Source organism: Caenorhabditis remanei, chromosome V (genome assembly GCF_010183535.1).
Source record: "Caenorhabditis remanei strain PX506 chromosome V, whole genome shotgun sequence".
NCBI classification, from domain to species: Eukaryota; Metazoa; Nematoda; class Chromadorea; order Rhabditida; family Rhabditidae; genus Caenorhabditis; species Caenorhabditis remanei.
The window spans coordinates 11,761,671-11,786,072 of NC_071332.1; the positions used below are offsets into that span (position 1 = coordinate 11,761,671).

The following is a 24,402-nucleotide window of genomic DNA, read 5'->3' on the forward strand; positions in this document are numbered from 1 at the left end:
CATACTCTCCACGACAATGGGAGCTGATTGATAGTCATCGGCTGACAGATTTCTGTAGATCTGAAAACATGACATTCAATGTTGAGTACAGTTAAGGCTTGATCCAGATTATCATAATATCAGAAAATGAAAGAATAACTTACATCTTGTGAATCAGCCGCCATCTTGCTTCACCTGAAAACTGTTTATTTTGCAACAAGCTAGCAATACGTCTGGTTCTCAAAAAGACTGTGAATAAAAGAGAAAATATTGGAACAATCGAGAAAAACCTGGAAAAACCTGGAAAACACTAGAAAAAATAACATTTTTACACGTCTGCATTGCAACGTCGTCGTGTTTGCGCCTGATGCCCCACATCTCACGACATTTTCTCTGCGTCTCTTCTTCTTGTGTAGTCTTTCAAATGAAATTCAGCTCTAGAGCTTGGAGTCTGATTGAAGCTGGAATCAACAGTACTGGGTTCTGAAAATTAGAACGGATTTAAAAAAAAGAAACCAAAATGTTGCCGTTGTTCTCATCTTCTGACAAACATTATATTCAGAGTTTTTGAATCCGAGATTTATGGAATACTTCATCTCATTTTTTAATATCCAGACAGTATTGCGAGATTCAATGGATGGTGTATTCGTTAGTATTCGTTAGTTAGCAGACCAGATGACTCGGTATTCCAATGTTTAATTCCCTAAAAGTATTCATACATGATAATTATCGATAAATGCACATATGAAATTGAATGGTTACTGTACATAATTAAACCAGCACTTACTCATTCTTCAGGTGAAACAGGACTCGAACTGTGACGTTGTACCTAACCGTTTTCTCCAAACATTGTTTAACTTCCAGTTGACTCATTCAACTTCTTTTAATCTGTTTAGTTTGATAAGGAACTTGAAACTCATTACCAAAAAATCAAATTTTGAGGTAATACAATTATTCACTGTTGGAAGACACTTATTCTGATATTGATTCAACAAAGACCAGATTTCATACTAGTAGTTATTCCAGGAGTTTTCTTTTAGTTCAGTTTGATTCCTACTTTCTCTTCAAGATTCACTTGCAAGGTATGGAAACTATGATGATAAAATTTGAACAGGCAATCAAAGAGAATCTGCAAATTTAATTGTGGCAAATACTCCTACTCGATGCGGAATGAGTACTCACTTCTTCCTTCCTTCTCTGTTCTAGTTCCGTTATTTACTTTATCTGGAATTCCAACCAACAAACAAATGTTTGTTTAACAAGATAATGATCCCACATACCGAGGTAGAATCAAAGATAACTCTGCCCCGATTGACATAAATAGAAGATGATTGAAGTGATAAGACACTTCAGTAGTAAGAGAAGAAGAAGAGATGGCTGCTGTTTATGCTGGATCCCCAAAGGTATGTCAGAGTAAGACTTCTGAAACACAGAATGGTATTTTCAGATGACGGATATTTATGAGCCGTATTCGGAGTACTGCCCAAGATGCCAGGTTAGTTTTATTCTTTCCATTTTGGAATGTATATGTCCATTGCTTGAAATTTTGGAGTCATATTTTCGAGTAGTAAGTATGAAGTTCTTTGAGTTTCCACTCAGGTAGAGCTTAATTCTATCAGAAAGGAGATTACTTTGAAGATAAATTTCGAGTTACCCGAGAGAGCAAGAATAGAATGGAAGCTCTGTGTATTAACATCTGAATCAAATTGACATCTCTACATCTAATCGGACGCGACAAGACCATAGTGACCAAGTACCGTAACCCGCACGTTTCCAGACACATCATACCACTCGAATCGAACGAACTCGTGGAAACTGCTGGTGGATCACATTTGTTCTCGGATGTATCTTCTTCTTTCCACTCTGTTATTGGTTGTGTTGTGCATCATCAAAGGACACGAAACACTTCTGTCCATCGTGTGGAACTCTGTTGGCTGTCAGACAAGGAGGATGTTAATTCAGTTATTTTATTTATGCGAATTCTCTAAAGTGTTTTTGGAATTTTCAACTGAAAGTATACGATAAAGATTCAATTGTTTGTTGGAAAAAAGTTTGATAATGACTAAAAATTCGTGAAAGAGACAGATAAGGAGGAAGAAAAATAATGACTGGAATGAGAATAAAATAAGCGAAGAATTCGAACAAGAAATTCACGAAATATCAATAAAACTCTAACAGAGAAAGCCTTCTACAAAAAGAAAGAACTCCACAGCCTAGTTCAATGATTCATTGAAATTTGGTGTCCATTTTTCATATTCCGGTGTTTCATGACATGCGTGTCTTCTTTTATATCTTCCAGATTCCTGGGCGAATTTCAGTTATATGGATTTGAAAAGCCTCATTTGAGTTTTCCTTTCTCTCTGACTTGGCTCTCGCAGTCATCGTCTCCTTTCATCCTAGTATTCGTTATCGATTCGTCTGCGTCTCATCCTTCTCTTTTGAAAAAAATATCTGCTGACAAACATTCGAAAGCAGATGAGTCTTTTGAGTGTTCTATCGGTTATGTATCTCAGAAAGTGCAGCTGTTCACACTTGCTTTCTTAGAATTCGAAGTTTCCCCGCCTCCTTCGAAACCTCTTTCTTCTTTTGATCTATTTCTTTTTCTGATTTTTATGCGCCGAATCGCACACTTTCCGGCGGTAAATCTTTCACCAACTATCTTTTTTCTTCTGAACTTTCTTCATTTCTCATCTTTCATTTTTTCTCTCCTTCTCCTTACCTAAGGTTTTCATCACCAGATCACAAAACTCAGTTCATTGTGTTTTCTGAGCCCTTTTCTAAATCATTTCTCTTCTTTGGAATGATAGAGTACTGTAGCAGTCATTAGCGTAATGCGTAGTTTCCTGCAGACAATGTCCTGCTAACAACCTTTCGTGGGAAAGCATCACTTTATGGTCTGAAGGAGTAGTACTACAAATTTTTAATTAGGTCATATAGATCAATCATTCATATCGCACCCCATCTCGTTCTTCTTCTAAAATTATTTTCTCCTATTTGTTGTTTTGCTCATGCCACTGCATGATGTGACTCAATGGAACAATTTGGCAATATGCCAAGTCATCTCAAAATGCGATGTCGTTGCACTGAGAACTGAGAAGCATGGAAGCACTCTCAACTGAACTTTATTATTGTAAGAGCTAATAATTGCATTCCTATTGGCTGAAACTGTGTAATTTTGGAAGAGGGATGTCTGGTTGAATGGAAACTTCTTCTAAACTTCTAGTTCTTGTAAAAACATCGTTGAGATCTATTTCATTGTGCTTGATTTTAGATGATACATTTTCTCCTATTTTATCGATTTCCAGAATACTGTCCTTCATCTTCCCTGATTTCCTGTAAACCATCTGTCTACTCCATGTTGACAGAGTCATATCTTGACGAGCCATTAGAATTGTCAATGGTTATTATTCGCTTAATAAAGACCTTAAGTCATCCAACTTCCGACCTCAATATTGCTAATCCTTTTCCCGTAACACGCCATTCGCTCTCTCACGCCTCCTATCCCTGACTCTCCTGCTCTCTTGCTCTCGTTATGTCTTATTTGGGTCAACTCCGCCCATTTTCTTCTGCCCAGACTCCCTGACACTCACGTCATCTTCTCATTATGACACTGTCATCTGCTACAATTGTTCCTCCTGCCATCTACCGTTCATTGATTCGCTACCCTATCCATTCCTTGTATTCACCCTCATTCTATCCGTTGCGTTCTTTCTAATCCAGTTGTGCTCACTCATTCTGTTGCCATTACCTCTCTATTCTATAACCGTCATTGATTTCTGCCTCTCTTCATGTTATATCTCGTTCCAACTATCCTATTTTCAGACTAACCCACTAACAATGAGTTACAATAACCACCGTGGAGGAGGCGGTGGCTACTATCAAGAAGAAGATCGTCGTAACCAACAATACAGAGGTGGATCTCAATACGATCGAGAGCCTCAATACGATCAACGTCGTGGTGATGACTATCATCGTGGAGATCGTCACGGCGGAGGACATTCGAACGGAGGAAACGGTGGATACAACAATGGCCGTGGAGGATACCATCAAGGTGGTAGAGACGACTATCAACGTGGTGGTCGTGATGATCTCTCACAGAAGATGGGACGAATGAATATGAATGGAGGTGGTAGAGGAGGACGTGGGGGAAATATGTATTCCCAGAATGGACCTCCTCGTCCACGTTTCGAAAGAAACACAGCTGGACTCGCCAATCCTGGAGATCTCGCCGGATCTGCTCATTTCCCACGAATTCCTGTCGCCAAAAAAGATCTGGAGCACAATAAACAAGAGTTCTTCAAAAGACCGGAAGGATCAGTTTATGAGAAGAAAGTTGGCCAGAAGACGGAGCTCTGGACAAATCACGCTCTCGTTCATTTACCATCGCAACCGTATCTGATCCACGAATATAATATTGATGTGTATCAGAACAGAAAGAAATTGGAGAAACGAGAAGATGCTGCTCCAGTATTCCGTGAAATCTGCGCAAATGGAAATGGACGAAGAATGCTTCCGAGATCTGCGGACTACATCTTCAATGATGTGAATTTGTTGTGGTCGATCGAGAAACTTCCGAGTTCTCAATCCACGGTCGGAGACAAGCGAAACTATTTCGTTTACAAATACACTCAGAGTTTCGAATTCGGAGAGGGAATTGCTCAGAGAGACAGTCAATTTCTCTCCACACTCATCGACGCCATTGCAACCTCTCGTGTCAGAAATCCAAAGTGAGTTTTTTTTTTCGTTATAGAAAAGCCTTCTTTATACCAAAATCTAGCTAGTTACAAACTGTTGTTTTCCAGAATGTGTCAGAACAAGTTCACAGTTTTCAAGAGAAGTATGTTCATGATTCAAGATGAGAAGTATCGCGAGGACTTCGATGATGCTCCACTTTTCTTGAAACTCAGAAACGGATTGGATGCTCGAATGGGAGTTTCAATTGGTATCAAGTTGAACCTCCGTGCTGGAATCACCGCTTGTTATGACTGTAAGTTTTCATTCAAGACGAGACGTGGATAAATTCTTTAATTTTCAGTGTCCCACACCATGTTCACTCGTCCAAGTTATCCACTGATCCGTCTCTTCGTCGAACTTATTGCTGGTGTGCCAATCAGTGATGAAGACTTCGAAGATCAATGGGATAGTTTACTGAAAAGTGCAAAGGTCACTCAAGGCAATCGTGATATGATGAAGTCGATTCTCCACAAGATGAAACTGTGTTATACTCTCGAGAGTGCAGTCGAAGTTGATGAACTTGGAAAGGTGACGAAGAATGGATCTTTGGGAAACGCCAAGCAGGACAAAAAAGATTTCAAATTCTTCGAGGTGACAGAGAAATCAGCAGAACAATTGATGTTCTTCGATGAGGAATTGGGAAGAAATATCTCGGTCGCCGAGTTCTTTTTGCTCAAGAGACGCATCCGTCTCCGCTATCCAAATCTTCCTTGCATCCAGAAGAAACCAACTAAAATGAACAACAGGTTCATTGCTTTCCCAATGGAATTCGTCACTCTTATTGCTGAACCGAAGAGATACGCAGGATTGAGTACTCTGGAAATGAAGTCTGAAATGGTTCGATGGACTACATTCACTGCCAAACAACGACTTCTCGTTCTTCAACACATTATTGGACAAAAGAAGATCACAGATGTTCCACCTGTTGTTGACAATAATGATAGATACATGTCGAGACATGGAATCACGATTGAGAAGGAAATGCTCTCGGTGAAAGCTTCAGTGCTCCCACCACCTACCGTAGTCTACGGAGGAAACGACAAATTCACAGATGTCCATCATGAAGGAGAATGGGAAGCTGTTACTCACGAACCAATTCGTAAAGTTCTGGAAGATGCAGTGTACAGAAGAACAAAAGATAAATCTGCTCCAAAACTGAAAAAGCGATTGTTGGGATCGATTTTGAAGATTGGATCCCCATTCAACGACAAAGTTGCAATTGAGATTGATGAGTAAGTTTTTCAAAAAACTGATACATGCTCTAATAGCAAAAAATTTATTTCAGTACCTGCTATCACAACTTGATGAGAGCAATCGAATCTGCTGGTCAACCGGTATGCTGGGAGAACGAAGATATGGGACAAGCTGCCATTCAAGGAAGCTCAGAATTCCTTCAAGGAGTTCAGAAGCCAGCTGACATCTACAATTTCTTGCATGATCTCATCTCCAATATCGATGAGAAATACAAGAAGAGTGACGATGAAGTGATTGTTCCCCTTGTCTTCGTGATTTTTGAGCAGAGATTCACAAATATCGTGAACAGCAGAAACTTGTTCCGTAACGACTACAATCTGTTGAAGTATCTCGCTGATACTCAGTTGGGAGTGTTCACTCAAGGAATGCTTTACAGCACATTCAACACTATTGGGGTAAGTTTCAAAACTCTAGATTTCAATTATCAAACTCTCTCCTTTTCAGTCAACACCAGCCACCTGCAAGTTCACTCGACTCATTGTTGAGAAAGTTCTCGGAAAAGTTGGAACAACTCACCGTAAACTCGAAAGCGGAGGAACCCACAAGTCATGGACGAAGGTTACCAATCCAAAGGAGCCAACCTTGTTCCTTGGAGTCGACGTTTCGCATCCAAGTACCCGAGATCTCAAGGATCCAGAATCAGATGTGAAGAAGATGTCAGTGGCTACAGTCGTCGGAAACATTGACATTGATTGCACCGAGTACCGTGCTTCCTCCAAAATCCAATCGGTCGGAGAAGAGAGAATTGTCCGATTCCAAGATGAAATCCAAACTCGTATCGCAGACTTCACAATGCACAACAGCATCCGCCCAGCTCATATTGTGGTCTACAGAGATGGACTTTCGGAGGGAGATTTCCAGAGAACTCTCTATGAAGAGAGAATCGCAATTGAAAATGCTTGTATCGCTCTGGACATTGCTTACCAACCATCAATCACATACATTGTTGTCACCAAGAGACACCACACTCGATTCTTCTTGAAAGACGAATCAGAAGGAATCGAAGAGCAAGGATTCAATGTCCGTCCTGGAACTCTGGTTGAGGATACAGTCACAACCAACAACTACTACGACTTCTACCTCACAACTCAAGTCGGTCAAATGGGATTGGCTCGTCCAACTCACTACTACGTCCTTTGGAACACCTGGCCTGGATGCCTTCCAACATTCTGGCCAACTGTCACTCATGCTCTCACTTACATGTTCTGTAGAGCTACTTCAACAGTCGCTTTGCCAGCTCCAGTACTCTATGCTCATCTCGCTTCGAAACGCGCAAAGGAGACGATGGATGGAGCTATCGAAGCACATAGGTAAGCTGTTCGTCAGACTTTAACCAACTTTGAACTTCCCGAAAACATCCAAACGCGTACTAAAATTCTCTTATTTTCAGACTGATGGGAAGAGCTTTCAATATGGATGTGTACAGCGATGTCGCTGAACTCACAAAGCAGATTAACAACCACCCAGAACTCGATGGAATGGTCTTCGTTTAAACATCAATCTCATCCAGAAATTGAACAATTCATCTTTCTTGAATTTTGCCACAGCTTGTAACAATTTCAATCTTGTTTTTTTTTGTTGTTTCAAACAACCAAATTATTTAATTTAAAATACTGTTTTGTTCTCTCTTTCAGAATGATCCGATTCAAACAATAAGAATCATAAAAGCCCTTTATTTTTCATTCATTTTTCATAATACTCCTAATAAACCTTTCTTCTACTTTCCTAGTATTTTTAAATCGAAATTGTCTACTTTTTGTTCTGTCCTCTCGTCTGATCGAATCCAAGACGTTTCAGATCTTCAACTGTGAAGGACATTGCGGTATTACAGTCGTCGACACTGAAAAAAGAGATTATTGCCAAGTGTCAGATGAAACTGGATGCATACTTGCAATCAGCTGATTTACTGGACCTTTCGAAATTTGTGTGCGACGATGAGCTGAAAACAAATGGGAATGGAAAAAGGGAATCTGGTAGATGCAACTCACGCATTTGTTATTTCTGCAGAAAGAGTTCCTGGAAGTGTGACAACACCCAGAGAAGTTGGATCATTGCTCAGAGAGACTGATGGAGTGATCACCGACCTGAAAATGGGAAAGCCTGATAGAGAAAGAAGAGATACACTCACTTGTTACTGGGTGGTTGATATCCCGAAGACTCGGCATAAGTGAATTCGATCTCCAGCTGAGAACAGAAATTTCAAATTGAATTGGATTACTGTACCTACCGTATCATTCTCTCCCATCTTCAAACGAACGCATCTTCCAACTGCGACGGGAAGTGCTGTCTGAATCAAAGAATCACGGAAATTAACTAATTCAGCATAAGTCATTGTTCCGAATGTCAATCCACGAAGAATATTCGAAGCTCGGTGATTACTCAGACGACGTTCATAAATCCATTTCAATGACATATTGATTATATCAACTTTCTTCAAATCTTGAATTCTTGACGATAACATTGTGATGATTGTATTAGTGGAGAGTTTCAGAATCTCTTCGTATGGAATCTTGTTTGTAGAGGATAGTTCATGAAGAGTTGAGACTATTTCACTGACAGTTTCATCCGATACAGCCAGCATCGTGGACGGAGAATGTGGAATCTGAGAATGGTGGTTCAGGGATCAGAAGTAAAATGACAACTCACCGCTTTCAGATTGGCTGTAATCAGATTCAGAACATCCACACATTTGCCTTGTTTTGCCAGGACAATCAGTTTCTTTTCAACTTCTTCTTGCAATGAACTGACTCCAAAATAAGAAATTGCCTCCAGATCATCATGCAAATTTCCAAAACAAAGTTTGACCTAAATTTCATGTTATTTATAAAGATTCTCTATTTATAAAGATTCTCTATTAGATGATTCACCTTTTCGAAATACATAAAATCCAACACTTTTTTAACGCTTTCCTTCTTCAAAAACTTCAAATCCAAATCAAATTTCTGTGGTTTCTTCAATTTTTCAGAGAATGTTGATGAGAAAGCAGCCAAAATTACAGAATGAGTCATAATAGACTCATCTTCAAACCGAAGGCGAACATCACACAATTCACGAAGTTCTGTGAAATCGGAGCGGAGGAATTGAGCGATTGGATCGGAATGATGGGCGGAACCAGTTACATCAAGACTGGAAATTGAAGAGTATTCGTAGAATTTCTTCTCAGAAAAATAGTTTTTTGTCAGGAAACTGACCAATTTGTCATGTCGATGCGAAGATTTCTTGTGCGGACTTTGCAAAAATCGTTCATTTTCTCTAGTGCTTCTGAAATATTCGAACGTCTTCGCGTTTCCTTGCCTAAACTCACTTCTTTTCTGTCCGGCTTATTTCAATTCCGGTTTACGTTTTGAGAAATGATTTTAAATCTACGAAGAGTTAAGGATGGGATGGGAATGAATTTGTGATGGAATAAAAAAATTAGGGCGTTCCGGTTTTTGAAGGAAAAAATCACTGTAACAGAGATTACCGGGATGTTTTTCACGCGAGAAAAGTACGATATGTGTTGCTCTGTGTTGTCAGAGGAAAGACAAGTAGCTAGGTTTTAATAAATCAAATTTATTAACTTTCTATACAACATCAATTATTCCCTAAAACATCAACATCCTCGTAGTTGTACTCGATATCTCGATCCTCGTAGAAGTCCTCCGTTGACTGAAATTCAAAGGGTTTTTCAATAAAATAGAACAGTGGCATAATACGCGTTAGTATTGCACGAAAAATTAATAATTACCTGAAAACTTGGTTGATTCTCTCCTTCTGGAACGTCTGATCCTGTTGATACATCTATTTGACCTCTGTAATATTATTACATGTAATGAAATGAGAGATTTAATAAATAATATAATTGGTCAGTGATTTTTAAAAACTACGATGTTCAACAACTAGTTTTTAGTTGAGCGGAAATTATGGAACTTTGCATATCCGATGTATGAAAAAGTATGATTTTACTTACATTTCATGTCTAATACAGTACGGAAGTTGGGCCCTTTGAGCTCGAAATTTGGACATTTGTACTTTTTCTATTAATTTAAGACCATCATCAAGTCGTTCTCTCGAAAATGATATAGCCAAGTCGTCTGTAGTTTTCGCATTTTGAAGACATTCCATCCATTCGCTCTCTTTTTCGAAATCCGTTCGTTTTATTAGCTGAAAAATGAGAAGAATTTTGTTTGAGCTACCGAAGTTCTGAATTGAGTTCATACTGGAAAATGATTTAGTGCAGGACCGTGAAAACAAGTTGAATGATGTCGTCCTTCTGCTTCTGTATGAAATGATAAATGTTTGCATCCAGCACATCGATAAGGACGATACTGTATATGATAACGGAGCATATGATATTCAAATGCCGCCCATGTTAGATAAGCTAATGAGCATATTTCACAGACTGGCTTTGGAACATCTTCTGGAATCATATCTCCGTATGAATCTGGATTAAATGGAGGGAGTGGCTGTAACGGTTGCTGCAGTGGTCGTTTTCTCGATTGAGCTGAAATTAGTACCAGTGTTTGTTTGTGAGAATTATTCCTTTACTAAAATATTACATTTGACCACAGTAGAGACCGGAGGAATAATCCTCACTGTACATTGTCTTTGTGGTAATCCATTTGAGTTCTGAAATTCAGGATTTTTCTATTTTATTCATTTTCCAGTATTACTTGATGTTTTACTTACAAGTGCAACTAAATAATCTTCATTTTCGGCAACTGGCTCGCTCATATTTTTGGAAATCGGCTATTCAGACTTTCAGTCAACTTTCTAAATATGAAAAATGAATTAATATTTCTCAGTATTTGAAAGAGAAGACATTTTGTGAAATTGAGAGACGCAGAGAAACTGTCGTCAGTTGTAATGCATCGTCGCAAACACCACTTCATTGCGGACTCTTCGAATTCAATTTTTCCCAATTTTGTGTGTTTCAAGGGGTTTTCAACGTTTTCAGATCGTTTTACAGAGATTTTCCACTGTGAAATACATTGATTAGTCTGAGAAGTGTTTGACAAATTGAGTTTGAAGACAGAATGGCGTCGTTGACGCATTGTAGTCGACTGGTATTCGATGTTCAATATGTTACAACTTTTACTTGAACACTTAAACAGCTGAAAGATGAATTGCTTATCTTATTTGTTTCCCCATTTTTATATCTCCATCATCTTATTATTGCTTTTTTCAGATGTCCGGGGATGAGGACTACTACTCAGACGATGAACAAAACAAGAACTTGAGTAAGAAGGAGCTTCAGGAATTGAAAAGAAAACAACAGAAAAATAAAAAGAAAAAGGAGTCAAAGAAGCGTGCAAAAGCCACGAAGCAAACAGAATCAGAAGTTCCAAAACCGGAAGAAACGAAAAAGGAGGAAACTGATGAAGATCTCGGAGTAGAAATTGAATATGTCGGGGAGACGATCGAAATAGGACCTGATAATCCAAATGCTCAGTATTTTGCAGCTGTTTTTGACGCTTTCAAGGTGGGAAATGATGAATACCAGTATTTATAAACCGGCATTCATTTTATCACAGAAGGTAATGTTCATTATTCCTTTTTTAGATTTCCACTGACTCAGAAGATGGTGTCTCATACGGCCATCATGTTTCAAAAGGCGAGAAAAAGGATGATTTGGGGAAGGTAGGACAAGCTGAACGGATTCTTCAAGAAGAAATGGAAGAAAGAGCAAAAGAAAATACAGATGAAAAGCTATCTCGCCGAAAACTGAGAATTTCTCTGCAACCAAGTATTGCAAAACTCAAAGAAACTACAATCCGTGCTGATGTCGTCGAGTGGGCAGATGTAACATCTAGAGATCCATATCTTCTGGTTGCTATGAAATCTTATAGAAATACTGTATCAGTACCACGTCATTGGAATGCAAAACGAAAGTATCTTGCTGGAAAAAGAGGATTCGAACGTCCACCCTTTGAATTGCCAGATTTCATCAAACGAACTGGAATTCAGGATATGAGAGAGGCTCTTCTGGAAAAAGAAGAAAGCCAAAGTCTGAAATCAAAAATGCGAGAAAGAGCTCGTCCGAAACTCGGAAAAATTGACATAGACTACCAGAAACTTCACGATGCATTCTTTAAATGGCAAACTAAACCAGCAATGACCAAAATGGGTGAATTGTATTATGAAGGAAAGGAAATGGAGGCAATGATGAGAGATAAGAAGCCTGGAGAAATGTCGGATGAGTTGAGAATTGCACTCGGAATGCCAATCGGGTCCAATGCATTCAAATTCCCACCTCCTTGGTTGATTGCTATGCAACGTTATGGTCCACCGCCAAGTTTCCCTCACATTAAAATTCCAGGATTGAATGCTCCAATTCCAGGTAAGCAAAAGTCAGAATTGAACTCTACCTAATAATTGCTTTCACTTTTCAGAAGGATGTGCTTTCGGTTACCACGCGGGAGGATGGGGAAAACCACCAGTCGACGAGTATGGTCACCCATTGTATGGAGATGTATTCGGATTGTCAGCTCCCGCATTCGAACCAGAAGACGAATCACAAATTGAACGTCGCTATTGGGGAGAAATCGGTTCAGATGAGAGCAGTGATGAAGAAGAATCGGAAGAGGAAGAAGATATGGATGAGGATGATGAGGACGAAGTTACAGGAGGATTCCAAACACCAGCACCAGCTGAAGGATTGATCACACCATCTGGAATGACTACAGGAATCACTGGAATTGAGACTCCAGATACAATCGAGTTGAGAAAAGGAAAAGAGAGTTCAGTATTGGGGACAGATACACCAGCAGCTGCTTATCATATTATTCCGGAGAAGAAGAATGAGAGAATTGGCGGACAAATGATGGCGTCTACCCATACCTACGATCTTTCGAAGAAGCATGCTGTTAGAGATGACGGAGTTCAAATTTCATTGGATCCCGAATCTATTGATATGGATGAACAAGGACTTGCTGCTAGATATGAAGAACAGTTGAGAAAACAAAAACATCGAGATGATGATGATGAGGATAGAGAGGATTTGACTGATATGGTTGCTGAGCATACCGCTAAACAGAATGTGAGTTTCTGAAAATCATGATTTTCTTTACTTGAAATTTTAACAAAAAATTTTCTTTGAAATTCAATATAAACTTTTTCAGAGAAAGCGGAAAGTGCAAGACGACAAGAAGAACAAGACATCCTCGTCATCTTCATCATCTGGAACCAGTGGAAAGAAGCATAAGGACTTCAAGTTCTAAATTTACATTCCCCAATTTTTATTCCTGTTCTCCACTAATTTATTTCCCCTTAATTTTTCCAACCATTTCTTTTTCTTTCTGATGTTCTTCTGTTTCTAAAGTTCTCCCTCTACAAACTGTGAATTATGAGTTTATCTTTATTCTCCAATCTAAATATTATTTTTCTGTAATGCGTTTTCAACATATTATATCAAAATAGAAAAAAAGCAACAAATTTAGCACTCAAATCCTTCCGATGACCTTCACCATCCTTGTTTTCCTCCACAACTTCTCACTCTTCCTTCTTGAAATTCCGTTCATTTTTCTTATCGGCTTTCTTCTGATTTGAGCTACGAAGTTCGGCGATTCTGCAGTTTTCGGAATATCTTGAATCACTGCCAGATCCTCGAAAAACTTGCGATTGTTTTGGCGAAAAGGGAGAAAATCCGGAGATGTCGGAGAAGCAGAAGGCAAGAAAGCGAAGGGTGGAAGTGTAGAAATCGTTGTGGTAGTGGATGGGGTCGTGGTTGTTGTTGTAGTGGTTGTAGTCGTAGTAGACGTGGGCTTTATGACTTCTCCAGTGCCTTGAAGCAAACCGAAGAGGTAATCTGAATCCATTTAAATTAGACTTTGAAGTGAGAAATCAGCACTGTTACCTGCCATTTTCTTGATCAAATGATCGGGAATCTTTCCACTCATCACAGAAACAGGCGGTCCCTTGGGTCTGGTTATTGTCAAGTTCAATTCTGGATGCATCTCGATTATTTGTTGTTCGGATAGAATCACTTCTTGCACTGTATTCTGAGAGAATGAAAGCGATTTGAGAGGAGAAACTGATGCAAATACTGGTATTCGGAGTTCGGATAAACGGAATTTCTTGTCCAGAAAGCATCTCCTTTTAAGCTAACGGATAATATATGAAATCTGAAAAACCCCAAACAATCTGTCTTCAAACTTGACAAGAAGTTTCGAATAAACACGAATTGCACGACCCTGAAATCTCACTTGATCCCATCAACTCACTTTACTCTCCATAGTCCTGACAATATCTCCAATCACTGCATTATTCAATTCATATCTATCTTCAGAGTCTCCATTTGTAGATGCTGACTTCATCAATATCAGAATCATCAGAATATTCAGAAGACGTCGAACGACGAAGACGGGGTTCATGGCTAATGGGGCCGACCGGACAGGAAAACCGAAGAGGAAGAAAATGAAGAAGAAGACGTCGTTGGCAGAAGACGATGTTAGCACAGACAGAGAGACAGGAAGGTCGAATGCAAATTGGGTGATTCAGGAGAAAAAAGAGAGAAGTGTGAAAAGAGGAAATATTTGAGAAATCGTCCTTTTTTGTTGATTTTGAAAATGAAATAAAATGGGTTCAGATGATGAGAGAGGGGGGTCATGGAGGTAAAGAATCACAAGGCGAACCTCGGAAAAAATGGGGAAAAGTGTTCAAATTCAAGGTGATGGAAAGCAATGAATGGTCAGGGATCAACAGTTTCGGTCATTCGAAAGTTTGGCAGAATTTTGAATCTGGAGAGGGAAACACTTGTCATCGGCCATCACAAGCAATGAAATGTCAAAGTTATAACCCATTTAGCAAGGACGTTCCTTATTTATTTTCACTGGACATTTGCATTGAAAAAATTCAAAACTTAATTCTTGATAGGGATGTTGAGGACTCACAACTTGAAACATAGAGTTCAGTGAATCCGTCTCACATCCGAAGCTTTTAAAAACTCTGTTTCTTAAAGTCCTCGCAAAATCAGAGGTTTTGGAAAATGTGTATCTCTCACTTTATTTTTCTAGGTTTGTTTTCACATACATGGATCTTTGATTTGATTTTTCCAGATGTTATCGTCAAAATCTCCGAAGTTCAAGTGAATCAAATGTATTACAGAAAGAACAGCTTTTCTAAACAAAGAAAAATACAATTTTTACAATTCGTTTTTGTACAAACATAACATTAAACCCTTAATTTTAAACAATCTCATCTGAATTTACACATTCATCACGTCTTCTTCGATGTTGCCTCCTCAACAACTTGTCTGATTTCTCTCAAACTCTCGAGAATATGGTTCAAGAATCGATCAGCATTCGTGTTCTTCATGGAATTCCATGTGGTAACATGGAAACTCATACGGTCTCCAGTAGTTCCAATAGTGTAACAGACTCCATAATTCGATCCATCCGGACAAGCGAATCCACCAGCTGGCCAGAACAAAGCTGGCTCTTTGTTCAGTGCTTTTGCGTATTCAACCATTTGATGTTGAGGGGTTTGACTTGTTGAAAGGGACCAATTCCTCTTGAAGACATTGTCCAAGAACGGAACTTTGATTTCGAGGTAACGGGCGACGACGTAGAGAGCGAAGAGATGACGATCAACTCCTCTGAAAAATGAGAATTTTAGCTATTGAGTTACACAAAAAACACTATTTCACTTACTTTCCGGCCATAGCAGTTCTATAATAATCTTGATGATGATCACAAGCCTCCTTCAGTTTCTCCAATTTCTTCTTCGAATCCACCTCTTTTTTCAGCATTGTTCTGACGAAGTCACATGACCAAACACTACAAGATCTCACAGTTTCAGTTCTTCCCTCCTTGAATAGTCTCATAACTGCCGGCTCGTAAGTCTGCTCGAACTTCCCTTGATCCTTGTAATATGCCATTTGAAGTGCCATTTGAATGTATGCATCTGGTGAGACTCTCGCCTTTTTCATGAAATCTTTTCCGTATTCTGTGAAGACAATATTCGAGTTACTGAAGTCATCTGCCACGTGTTTCGATGATTTGTATGCTTCATCAATAGCCTCAAGAGTCTCCTTATCCATATCCCAACAGAGTCTTTCTGGTTGTGGAACATGTTCAATCGGACCAATACAATGACCGTCTGGTCCATATGGATGCTCAAATTCCTCGTGATATTTGATGTATTCACGGACCTGAACATAGATCATGGCGTCGCATGGAGAGTGTTCCGCGTTCGAGGAGAACTGAAAATTGAAAATGTAAATACGAAGACTCTTTTAATGTGAACTCACTCTTCCATTTTTACTGAAAATATAAACACTTGGCTTGTCACACCACAGCATATATCCATCTCCATGAAGAGCTCTCGCGTATTCTCTTCCATACTTTGTCGAGTCGTTCTCATCGAAAAATCTCTCTTCTTCATCCAAAAATACAATTTCCAAAGAATTCTCAATAAAAGTCAGTGATTCTTGATTGACTCCGCCCTTCGAGAACTTCTCATTTCTGATTTTAGCCCACAAATCTCTTGGTCCAATTGTCAGTGCAGACAAATATTTCTCTCCGGATTGAGATTTGTGATCTTTCGAATCAAGAATCATTTGGAAACTCTTCTCCAACTCCGACGGTTTAATCATTCGTTTTCCATGGAAAATATCAATTTTATACCAGCATCCCTTATGATAAACTGCAATGTGCTTAGCATCGGGAAGTCGAATCATCTTGTCACTGGTCTCCGATGGAATTCTGAGAGTACGGTAGTATTCAGCATACTGTTGAGCACAAAGTGGGATTCCTCCGAGTGAAACTGGCTTCATCTTCTCTGTTTTGAAGATATCATTACAGAAATGTTGACGGTTCAAAGTGACGTAAGCGGCACGGGCGGCTTGAATTGATGTGGTCTTCTGGTAGATGACGTCAGCACAACCGACATTTGTACGGATTAGAGAGTCACGGTAACGCATGTAAACGACCTCTTTCCACCAGTCGGAGAGCTGAAAAATACATTTATTTGTATGCTGTTCACAATTCGAGAAGAATCAAACAGATTCTCCAAAACTTACATAATTCTTCGACATTGCCCATTTCATCCAAAGCTTATTCTGAAGTCCCGAAGCAACAGTTCTCTTGAATTCCTCAGCTTGTTCTGACATCTCCAAATGCTCTTTTTCCGATAGAATTGGCTTCATTGTCAACAAATATTTTTCGATTGTATCCTCAACTTTCGGTGGCATCAACCATGGAAGAATCCCTTGATAAGCAAAGAAAGTGGCTCTTTTCGAAATGAATCCAAGAGTGACCATGAAGATTTTGGTAGCCAAACTTGGCTCCTTTCCAATTTCCTCGAATAGCCATCCATTGTAGTAGAGCATAAGAGTCAGAGAGCAACGGATTACTGTAGTTACAGTAAGAGCAGTGATAGTTCCGATAAGAAGAGAGTAGAAAGTTTGAGCGAGAAGGGATTTCCTGAAAAAGTAGAATTTGTAGGCATAAGTTAGATGAGTTCATTTTGAGAGGATATCAGGACACTAGCACACACAGACAGAAGTTCTCTTCGACGTACCCCAACAATCCGTATACGATAGTCTCTGCAATTTTCGGTGCGAAATTCATGAAATTCATGTTGATTGCATCCAAAACTGTCCATAACGTCAAAAAGAACACAACTTCTCTTGTGAGAACTGGGAATAGAGCATACTCTAATTGTTTTCCACAGTATCTCACATTTCTTCTGATTATCCTATCCAGTGGAACTGGACGGGTGGTTTTTGCCATTTGTGATCTGCAATAGTTGATATTTCCAAGTGTTTTCACTGAAGTAGAGCGACAATGGACGAGTAAATTATTAAAATTTCAAAAAAAGAGCCGAAAACCTGAAAAAAAACTAAGATATTCGTTCACCAAAAACCTGAAGAGAAATTCTCTACTGACTCATCTCTACTCATTCTGAAAAATCGCAACATTTTCACTCCTTTTTTCTGATAAAAAGTTCACAGGAATTTTCACTTTCATTTTCATGGCACGCATGGGAAATGATAAGAATCTGATGTGATAAGAATGGAGTAATTTTGGCAGAAACGGACTTTTTATCAGTTTTTGTTGTACTTGAATATAGTTTACTCTGAGAACTTTAAGGGCAGAATGATAGGAATACGCTGGTTGCAGAGATGAAGAGAGACACTTCTGGAGCATATGAAGATTCAGAACTCATCACTACCTACAGTAGTTACCTACAGTATACTATTACAGTTCTAATTATAAGTTACAGTAACTCTCCTGAATAAAAAGCTGTCTCCTTGCAAAGAACTACTACGATACTCGTTCATTAAGCAAGGTGACTGGAAAAACTCTTTGCAGAAACTGGACATTTATTTAACTCGAGTCAAGAGATTCTAACCTAAATCTAGAAGTTTTACAGTAATCTCCAAAATAACTTCAAGTAATCAAAACATTGAAAAATAGGTTGTCTGGTGTCACATCTACCGAGACACGACTCCGAATGAGAGATGTCTTTTTCCCATGCCTTCGTCGTATTAGTGCAATCGGAGACAGGCCCCGCCCCCTTTTGTGTTACTCCCGTCAGTCCCCTGGGGGCTGAGGGTCGAAGTCCACTTGTTAGAGATGCCAGAGTCACTTCTATACAATGAGGCTAGAGACGCAGAGGAAATGGAAAAAGGGGTGGATGGAGAGAGATGGAAAATGAGGAAGAATGAGAGAGACCGGCTTTTGGAAATTAGTGACTGTTTTTGTTCGATTGAGCGATCGAGAGTTGTTTTTAAAAGCAGTAGAAAAATTCAAGGAAAAACGTGGAAGAGTATTTGACACAGATAAAACTCAAAGTGAAAAAAATTCAGATCTGTATCAATTAGAATAAATTTGATATCAATTAAGTAACAGACCTCAAACTTTTCGTTTCGATCTCTCGATCTGAATCTGATTTCATCTTGATGAGACAATGGGATAGAATACTCCAAAGCTGAGATAGAAACAAAAGAACAGATGCATCTTCTTTTCATTTTTTCAGACATAAAAACTCAAAAACAGCTGAAAAACAAAAAGAAAAGAGGATGTTGTTTTTGGTCTTCTCTGAGAAAATTGCGTTGTTTTGGCTCTTAGTCTTGAAAAGTTGAGTTGGAGAGCTGAGAGATATTCATAATTACAGATAACATGAAAGAAAATGTTGCGGTCTGAAGAAATTCTTATTTGCTTCATGTAATATCCTGAGTGTCTGAGATATCGAAGATCATTTTAAAGATTGGAAGATTGTATAACAAATCTGTCTGAACACATTCTGAACTTTTCCCAGTGTATTCTTCATCTCATCTTTTATAAAACCGGTGCTCTTTCGGTACTCGCCTGCAAATGTTTATTCAAATAACACCACTTTTTCACAAAACAACAGTTTATACATCCAAACATGGTCAGTTACTTCAGTTTCTTCCTCCAACCCCACGTGCTCCGTCCGATTCTCATTAAAAGCAAAATTCCAGACGTAATCAACAAGCATCTGAAAATGTGATTTACAGCAAACAATGTTTCCACATGCGTTGATTCACTGATAACTTTCCCTTTCACTTCAACCTTTTATTTAAAAATGAATAGTCGAAAGGTCGATCCACCTTTGCCCCGCAGACGTCGTCCTTCATGACACTTTGTCACTGATAACCCCCGAATTGCTGACTAGTGTTATGTTTTGTAGAAATGAAATTACAGATCTATATGTCTATTTTTACAAATGATTACTCCATTTTTGGTTTCCAGTCCTTGAACACTTCTTACTCGGTCAACAATAAACAATTAGGGTGATCCTTAGAATAGAGGAGATCAGATGAATCTCCGATGACGAAGGAATGACATAATGTGTGTTAGGAGAGTGTCTTAGAACTCCGCCCCCAGAGTCCAAAGGGCGATCTACAAACAGGCCTGAGGAGAGGGAAACGATGGATGAAATGAACGGAAGGGTGCACTTTCAAAGAGAAGAGAGCAGATGGCAGGTGGCATCGAAGAGGAAGAAGAAGGGAGGAGAAGAACGTGTATAGAAGATGGCATGACGAGCCAAGGTTTCTTGAAGATATGAATGGGAGATGAAGTATTGAAATGGAAGGGGTACGGTAGAATGAACTCACTCTTGTCTTTCTGACTAATGTGAGCAGAAAAAGAAAAATCCCGGATACCTGAACCAAAATGTAGATGATGTTGATAAAATAGCGTTGAAACCAGCAACACCCTTCTGAAAATATAGACCGAGACACCGGACAAGTGAAGTTGTATAAACGGTTTTTCAATTGGAAGCATACCATCCATAATTCCCTGTGATCATAAATTACTAATGATCTATCGATCCTCACAAAGAAAGTAGAAAACGTCCATACTCGATTGCTTCAACTTTACTTTTTGCCGTTCTCTCTCCTTGTCTATTCAGATGTCGATCAAACTGATACCTAAACACGTAAACTAGGAATGTAATGTAGGTTGTGGTAGGTCAGTATGTCAGGTCTGAAAATTCATTCGAGAAGAACGAATTCTGTTGGTTTGAGAAGAAGACGCGAACCTTTGAGGAAACTTTCATAAAGAGAATTGTTTCATGTTTCGTTCTGGATGACACGACACTTTGTTGTGGATGTAGATGTAAACGCCGATTGTGTGATCCATGGAAATGAGGCGACAACTCTTATTCTACTATCAAAATTCTATAATAGATATACTACCGTAACCCTTCTCTCTTTCGATTCTGACCTTTCGAACCTCGCTCTCATTGCACTTCCGCCTATCATCTTCTTCTCCTTCTTCATTTTTCTTCTCCTCCCTAAATACTGATTCGAACTTCTGCGACACCCTCTTCCATTCCACCCGATCAACTAGACTACTATTCACCTCCTAACACACTCTCCCAGAATCTCTGTGTCTCCTACTCTCCCCATTGTCTTTCGAAAAGCGACCTTCGCCCTTTGTGGGCGTGGCCTCCTTCTTGTGTCGTCCCGTCCGTATCGACCAACAAACAGACAGAAAAATGAGAGGGAGAACCCACGTGTGTGGTCGAAAAGACAGTCATCAAAAGAGAAAAAGAAGGAGGTGCACTTGTCACCGACTCGGAAAAATTGGTGCAGGATTGTTAGGCAAGGGACTGAGTAAACTACATACAGATGAGATTACCACGTGGATGGCCCTGATAGGCACAGCATAGAATAGGGTGAATGCAAAGTTTATTGTAATTGGTGTGAGAATTTATGCAGATATAAAATAACTTTCAAGATGAGCAGATTGAACTGGTTCTACTGTAACATGATAGAATTCAAATGACTTTAGTCCGGATAACAAGTAAAAACAGACAACTTTCGGTAGTTCGTCGTATCAAAGCAATTATGATTTAGATCCTTTTTTCGAAAAGCTGTCTAGTTCTGAATTACTAGTGCAACAATATAAGATAGAGTTCGGAAAAAGTGATGTTCAAATATGAGATAGTAAAAAATAGCCAATACTTTATGGAAAACCCTTCTCACACTTAAATCATGGAGAAAAGGAAAATGGTAGTTGAATCTTTCTGAGAGTCCTTACTAGAAACAACATCTCATGTGATTCCCTCAGAGTTACAGTACTCGCCATTGTGACACTTTCAGCTTGTAGAAGAGCAAAGTTGAGCAAGTGTCGCGTTGCCACTAATTGCGTCATGAGCTCAACTGTCTGTTGTGATTGTAGATCAAATCTAGCGGTTCATTTCATGTAAGGAATTTGTACGTTGCCAAAGTAACCTCGCCATTGCAATGGCGTATTTCAGAAAGTCCGTGCAAAAAGTTTTCGACTACGAAACTAAATCACTTTCATATACCAACTTGTACCTCTACAAACTTAATACAGCAGCGAGGTCACAACGTGACACGGTTTCAAAGTTTGTCAATTTCAACTGAAAATGACGCAATCATTACAGTAGTAACCTTATTTTACAGTTTGAGGAAGAGTTATCTCTGGAACCTATTGTAAAATTATCGAGGAAAAGTCTATTTTTAAGGCTTTCGAAGATCGAAACTTTTATAAGAAAGTCCTGTAACTTTGACGATATTGTCTGAGTTCCTTGAAACCGTATTCCTTCCTATAGTGTATACGGCCCCCTGCAGAGGCCCTTTCAAAGTACTGTGCGCAGTGCATTGAGAGGATCTTATTTATTGTTCAAAAATTACTTTCCAAGTTACAATCACTGTTCAGTTTCCCTCAATGTTTTCTATGATTTCTGTTGTTTTAAATACAAATCTTTCTGTTTTTAAAAATATTTACACATCGAGGCAACTAGATTGATCCAAATTTTTGAATCAATTGATTATGTTCGAAACCTAAAACAGACACATCTGCGTCTTCTGCAGATTATTGATTCGGTATAACAGTTTACTTGCATTTAATTCTTCTCATCTATCTGAAATGTCCTTCACGTCATCTCCCTTGTATTCGGTTCTAGTTAGTGGAGCTTGTCATTTCTACTCTGTATTTAATTATAAAACGCACGGATAGAATGACAGAATATCAATACTCAGTTTTGTTATGTACTTTTACATCATAGATCTTTGCATATCCCCTCTTCTACAACTTCTTTAGTTCACAAGTAGAAACTCCATTTCAAATTCCCTCCCTTTTTCCATCCCACTAAACAACAGGCGCTACGATGCTCCGATATTCCGTATATAAAGGCGAACATTTTCGTTTCGAATCATAGCGCACAGCAACGCTCAGCAAGGCAGGTCGCTGACGAAATATCAGGAAGAAATAGGTTTTTTGTGTTTTTTTTCATGGTTTAATTGCACAAAATCTTTATTTCCACAAATTTACTATAAATTCTAAGAATTTTTGAAAAGAGTCTGTGTTGAAACAATTGGAAAATAAGGAATTTTGAGTAGACATGTGAAGAAACAAGGGAAAATTACATTGAAAAATACAACATTATCAGTTTTTTAAAGCTATATTAACTTATTGGGAAGTTCAAGTATTTATAACGCTCAATTGTATTGAATGAATGTATGTACTGTTTCATGTACAAGAACAACTGAATTGATCAGTAACATAAGATTTTTTTTTAACATTCGAATGCATTTATGCTATTCAAGTTATGTTTTCTCTCTCAAATTTCTCTTTACTCGAAACACAATGAACAAGAAGAAACAGCGGTTAATTTTCAGAGGAAAAGGGTAAAGATGTCAGCTCCAGTTCAATGCCCAATCCATCCAGATGTCCATCTTATTGAGGATCACCGCGCCGGTGACCTAGTGTGCCCGGCTTGTGGATTGGTCGTTGGAGACCGGTGAGTTTTCAAATTTGAACATTTTATTTTCTGTTTCATACGAATTGAGAAACTCCGTGACATAGAAATGAAAAAGAGAAGCAACTCTCATAATGGACCACATTTTGAGAAACCCGTATTCTTCTTGTTTCAGTCTCGTAGACGTCGGTACAGAATGGCGTTCATTCTCGAACGAACGAAGCGGAAACGATCCATCACGTGTCGGAGCACCAGAGAACCCACTGCTCAGCGGTGGAGATCTTTCAACAACAATTGCAGTTGGATTCGGTGGATCTGATAGTGATAATTCTCTTGCCAACGCACAAAGAAAGTCAATGAACAACACGGATCGACAGATGACAGCCGCCATGAGTTTGATCAGAGAAATGAGTGAAAGAATCCATTTGCCAAGGAATATTCAGGTACAATTTACAATTATTTCACTTATTTCAAGAAAAATACTTTAAAAAAAGCAAATACTCTGTATTCTTCGTCCGAATAACTATACTTTTTTTCCAGGAAAACGCTTCCCGTATTTTCAAAGACGTTCTCGACAGTCGTGCTCTCCGTGGAAAAAACAATGAAGCTCAAGCGGCAGCATGTCTTTATATTGCTTGCCGAAAAGACGGTGTACCACGTACTTTCAAGGAAATTTGTGCAGTTTCTCGTGTTTCGAAGAAAGAAATTGGAAGATGTTTCAAGATTATTATCAGAAATTTGGAGACGAATCTCGAACAAATCACATCTGCCGATTTTATGTCCAGATTCTGTGGAAACTTGTATTTGCCGAACTCGATTCAAGCAGCTGCAACAAGAATTGCAAAGAGAGCTGTTGATATGGATTTAGTTGCTGGGTACGTGTTTCTGTTAAACAGAAGAGTGAAATTTGCTTTTCTGAAATTTGAAAACAGTATTTACCAATTGCTGCAGACGATGCTAATGACATTCCAAGAAACTAAAAATAAGTATTTTTCAGACGTACTCCAATCTCAATCGCCGCCGCCGCAATCTACATGGCATCTCAAGCATCTGGAGAGAAACGATCAGCCAAAGAGATTGGTGACGTGGCAGGTGCTGCTGAAATCACTGTCCGTCAAACATACAAGCTGTTGTACCCGAAGGCTGCTGAACTTTTCCCAGAAGATTTCCGTTTCGTTACACCAATCGACGCACTCCCGAATTCATAAATGATTGGATGAAAAAGAAGTGAGTGAAGAAAAAGACATGCAAGTTTTA

General features: G+C 39.0%; 9 protein-coding genes across 9 annotated transcripts; 4 read left to right on the top strand and 5 right to left on the bottom strand.

Moving 5' to 3' along the window:
- Positions 1 to 358: 358 nt before the first annotated feature.
- On the bottom strand, positions 359 to 5,914 carry GCK72_019141 (uncharacterized protein; the record flags this gene model as incomplete). Its single annotated transcript, XM_053732895.1, has 3 exons — positions 359 to 462; positions 3,808 to 4,251; positions 5,803 to 5,914. The coding sequence occupies 3 exons, from the start codon at positions 5,912 to 5,914 to the stop codon at positions 359 to 361; spliced, it is 660 nt and encodes a 219-aa protein (XP_053581808.1).
- Positions 1,353 to 1,936, top strand: GCK72_019142 (uncharacterized protein; the record flags this gene model as incomplete). The annotated part of the gene is made up of 3 exons (XM_003115617.2): positions 1,353 to 1,382; positions 1,427 to 1,474; positions 1,757 to 1,936. 3 exons carry the CDS (start codon positions 1,353 to 1,355, stop codon positions 1,934 to 1,936), a joined length of 258 nt encoding a protein of 85 aa, XP_003115665.2.
- On the top strand, positions 3,817 to 7,460 carry GCK72_019143 (uncharacterized protein; the record flags this gene model as incomplete). Its single annotated transcript, XM_003115482.2, has 6 exons — positions 3,817 to 4,706; positions 4,782 to 4,966; positions 5,015 to 5,945; positions 5,999 to 6,362; positions 6,412 to 7,277; positions 7,358 to 7,460. 6 exons carry the CDS (start codon positions 3,817 to 3,819, stop codon positions 7,458 to 7,460), a joined length of 3,339 nt encoding a protein of 1,112 aa, XP_003115530.2.
- A 256-nt stretch (positions 7,461 to 7,716) lies between these two features.
- Positions 7,717 to 9,214, bottom strand: GCK72_019144 (uncharacterized protein; the record flags this gene model as incomplete). Its single annotated transcript, XM_003115664.2, has 8 exons — positions 7,717 to 7,807; positions 7,856 to 7,906; positions 7,956 to 8,051; positions 8,096 to 8,151; positions 8,195 to 8,569; positions 8,614 to 8,772; positions 8,835 to 9,093; positions 9,159 to 9,214. The coding sequence occupies 8 exons, from the start codon at positions 9,212 to 9,214 to the stop codon at positions 7,717 to 7,719; spliced, it is 1,143 nt and encodes a 380-aa protein (XP_003115712.2).
- A 326-nt stretch (positions 9,215 to 9,540) lies between these two features.
- On the bottom strand, positions 9,541 to 10,680 carry GCK72_019145 (uncharacterized protein; the record flags this gene model as incomplete). The annotated part of the gene is made up of 6 exons (XM_003115575.1): positions 9,541 to 9,615; positions 9,695 to 9,758; positions 9,917 to 10,110; positions 10,167 to 10,450; positions 10,506 to 10,575; positions 10,636 to 10,680. The coding sequence occupies 6 exons, from the start codon at positions 10,678 to 10,680 to the stop codon at positions 9,541 to 9,543; spliced, it is 732 nt and encodes a 243-aa protein (XP_003115623.1).
- Positions 10,681 to 11,134: 454 nt separating this feature from the next.
- GCK72_019146 (uncharacterized protein) lies at positions 11,135 to 13,166 on the top strand (the record flags this gene model as incomplete). The annotated part of the gene is made up of 4 exons (XM_003115414.2): positions 11,135 to 11,428; positions 11,509 to 12,286; positions 12,339 to 12,985; positions 13,068 to 13,166. 4 exons carry the CDS (start codon positions 11,135 to 11,137, stop codon positions 13,164 to 13,166), a joined length of 1,818 nt encoding a protein of 605 aa, XP_003115462.1.
- A 222-nt stretch (positions 13,167 to 13,388) lies between these two features.
- GCK72_019147 (uncharacterized protein) lies at positions 13,389 to 14,318 on the bottom strand (the record flags this gene model as incomplete). Its single annotated transcript, XM_003115632.2, has 3 exons — positions 13,389 to 13,753; positions 13,802 to 13,946; positions 14,169 to 14,318. The coding sequence occupies 3 exons, from the start codon at positions 14,316 to 14,318 to the stop codon at positions 13,389 to 13,391; spliced, it is 660 nt and encodes a 219-aa protein (XP_003115680.2).
- Positions 14,319 to 15,162: 844 nt separating this feature from the next.
- GCK72_019148 (uncharacterized protein) lies at positions 15,163 to 17,678 on the bottom strand (the record flags this gene model as incomplete). Its single annotated transcript, XM_003115712.2, has 5 exons — positions 15,163 to 15,541; positions 15,597 to 16,147; positions 16,196 to 16,897; positions 16,967 to 17,369; positions 17,467 to 17,678. 5 exons carry the CDS (start codon positions 17,676 to 17,678, stop codon positions 15,163 to 15,165), a joined length of 2,247 nt encoding a protein of 748 aa, XP_003115760.2.
- A 5,402-nt stretch (positions 17,679 to 23,080) lies between these two features.
- On the top strand, positions 23,081 to 24,353 carry GCK72_019149 (uncharacterized protein; the record flags this gene model as incomplete). Its single annotated transcript, XM_003115685.2, has 4 exons — positions 23,081 to 23,187; positions 23,321 to 23,588; positions 23,686 to 24,020; positions 24,143 to 24,353. 4 exons carry the CDS (start codon positions 23,081 to 23,083, stop codon positions 24,351 to 24,353), a joined length of 921 nt encoding a protein of 306 aa, XP_003115733.1.
- Positions 24,354 to 24,402: the final 49 nt, after the last annotated feature.